This window comes from Sceloporus occidentalis, unplaced genomic scaffold (assembly GCF_023333645.1).
Source record: "Sceloporus occidentalis isolate IW3139 unplaced genomic scaffold, rSceOcc1.0.p SCAF_40, whole genome shotgun sequence".
Classification (NCBI taxonomy): Eukaryota; Metazoa; Chordata; class Lepidosauria; order Squamata; family Phrynosomatidae; genus Sceloporus; species Sceloporus occidentalis.
Window position 1 is genome coordinate 7,449,549 of NW_028317020.1, and position 2,189 is coordinate 7,451,737.

A 2,189-nucleotide genomic window follows, 5' to 3' on the forward strand; every position below is an offset into this window, starting at 1 on the left:
ACTCACAAGTTGATTGTGATGCAAGCATTAGTTAATACATTTAAATTACAATACTCTAATAGTGCTAATCACTCAACAGCCTAAAACAGCCTCAGAGCACAACTTAATCTAAGATAACAACCTTCAATCTGTACAGATGTTCTAAGGTTTCCAATAACTAGGTGGACAGGTGTTGCAGGTTTCAAGTAATGGCTTTTACTACAGATTACACAGGACTACAGAATATGTTGACCAAATGCAGTTTTTCCTAAAAGCAGCATGGAATGTGCAGACTGAGGAAACATCATCCATAAATATGATCCCCTGTTATCGACAAAAAGCGAAATCCTTTGCTGGGAGTAATGCCTTCTGGATGATCTGTGGTCTTCTTCAAGGAGCTCCTACAGATAAGTCATAACTGTTCCTTTCACCCCTATTTGCCAGGCCTCAATAGGAATGAACCGCAGTCGAATCCTTCAAGAATACAGGATGGAATACATGTTACAAGCGAATATCACATTAACAACACTTACAGTTTGTGGAATACATATGTTTTTAGTCAGATGAAAATACAGTTGCACCTCTCCTGCAAACTCAAGCTTTCTTAATAAAACCTATATGCCGCTTTACGCATCAAGGAGAATTCACCCTATTCTCGGCTCCAGAAAGCTTCCGCATTCTGGCATAATTTACCTGTCTTGTTCAAGGTTCAGTTCCCTTGTGAGGAATTCAAAGAACTTGGCACTGTGCTCTTTGTTCTGTTCTGCTGAACACACAACTCCAATGGAAGAGATAACCATCTGGGCGCATGGTGCTGATGAGCCGCCAACCAAGATGGTGGATCCAGTTTTCACTGTTAGCGTTATCCTCTGGGGAGATAAACAGGTTCGTTTTGTAGAACTGGAAAATACACAGTGGATGACAAATAATGACATGTACTAGTATCAATTAGGAGAACAGGTTGAGTAATGCCAAAAGCAGGATTTCTTCCTAATAACTGTGCCGAATGCACCTCCTGTGAGACAAGGAGCTGGTGGTGAGTGCAAATATATAGAGAAGATTACGATAAATCCCTCTGTATAACTAAATACTAAAAAGGTGGGGCATATGTTGATTCTTAGATATCGTGTTATTAAAGAGCATATGATGGCTGGAGTGTATTAACATGACATGGCAGTGCTCTACGTATCTATGATGGGGCCAGTGCTGCCACCAGGTTGATCTGCTGTCCAAATGAGAATCTGTAGGAATAAAGTTTAGCAAAAGGAGTGTTAAAAAAAAAAACAACATCAAGTGTCAGCCAATCAAGATTACCAACCTTTAAACTGCTTTCGGTTTTTTACAGGGATCACTGAAAGCATGCATGTGCTGACTGGTTATTATAGAAGGGAATCGGGAGCTAGAATTCGTTTTCTGCTTTAACCCTAGAGGTTACTGGAGCATCAAACAACTCATCGTACAGCGATCTGTGCTTAGTGCAGGAGACAATTCAGACTTATTTGAATCTAGAATTACAATACCAATGTTGTATCAGAAACACTTCCCCCACCCAAATGCCTAGATAATTCTGGAAAACATTCTATGACTGGGGGGTCTGTCGCTGGACTCCCCCAAACCTGCCAGGATTAGCATATTGTGACCGTGTCTCCCCATAATACAGGCAGCGCGGTGTGTCCCTGGGTCAACTCACATCGCGGGGCTTGCCCAGGATGCTGGCCGTCGCTTCGCATAGTTTGTCAGCAAAGTCCTCGGGGAGGCTATTCTGGGGAAGGTTGGTGTCCAGATCCACGAAAGGCATGATCAGGTCGGTCTGCTTTCCAGCAAGATGACCGCTGCCTGCACCGCAGGCTGAATTCTTATAGGCTGAGCGCCGATACGCCCCTTCTTCTCCTCTAAGTTACGGTCTTCCTTTTAACTGTTTCACTGCCCAAAAAAATAAACCGGATTTGGTCAAATTAAAGTGGCAAGAAATATAAGTATCTGCACCGTGTATAATAGGAGGTAGAATAGTGTGTCCGCAATAACCAAACTAAAGTCAAATCAGCACAAACGCTTGTGTGAAATATACATGTGGAATTTATTGCATTCTTCTTAACTTCACCATCCCTGATTTAGCACTTAAAGGTTAACAAATACATTTGTAAGTATCTTTCATTCTGTATACTGTTCTAGAGTTTTTAAATGATAACCGGTGACAGAAGCCTCCATGT

At 41.9% G+C, this 2,189-nt stretch overlaps 1 protein-coding gene across 1 annotated transcript; it reads right to left on the reverse strand.

The window, feature by feature from the left end:
* Positions 1–380: 380 nt before the first annotated feature.
* On the reverse strand, positions 381–1,777 carry LOC149290316 (D-dopachrome decarboxylase-B-like). Its single transcript, XM_089489641.1, has 3 exons — positions 1,670–1,777; positions 673–848; positions 381–453 (listed from the first exon to the last, which is right to left on the reverse strand). The coding sequence occupies exons 1-3, from the start codon at positions 1,775–1,777 to the stop codon at positions 381–383; spliced, it is 357 nt and encodes a 118-aa protein (XP_089345767.1).
* Positions 1,778–2,189: the final 412 nt, after the last annotated feature.

What these genes read in the sequence shown, in the direction of transcription:
- LOC149290316 (XM_089489641.1), bottom strand. Translation starts at nt 1,777, where the DNA reads ATGCCTTTCGTGGATCTGGACACCAACCTTCCCCAGAATAGCCTCCCC. An exon ending in TCCTGGGCAAGCCCCGCGAT is followed by an intron (nt 849 to 1,669) that starts GTGAGTTGACCC and finishes TTATCTCCCCAG; the next exon opens with AGGATAACGCTAACAGTGAA. An exon ending in CTGAACCTTGAACAAGACAG is followed by an intron (nt 454 to 672) that starts GTAAATTATGCC and finishes GTATTCTTGAAG; the next exon opens with GATTCGACTGCGGTTCATTC.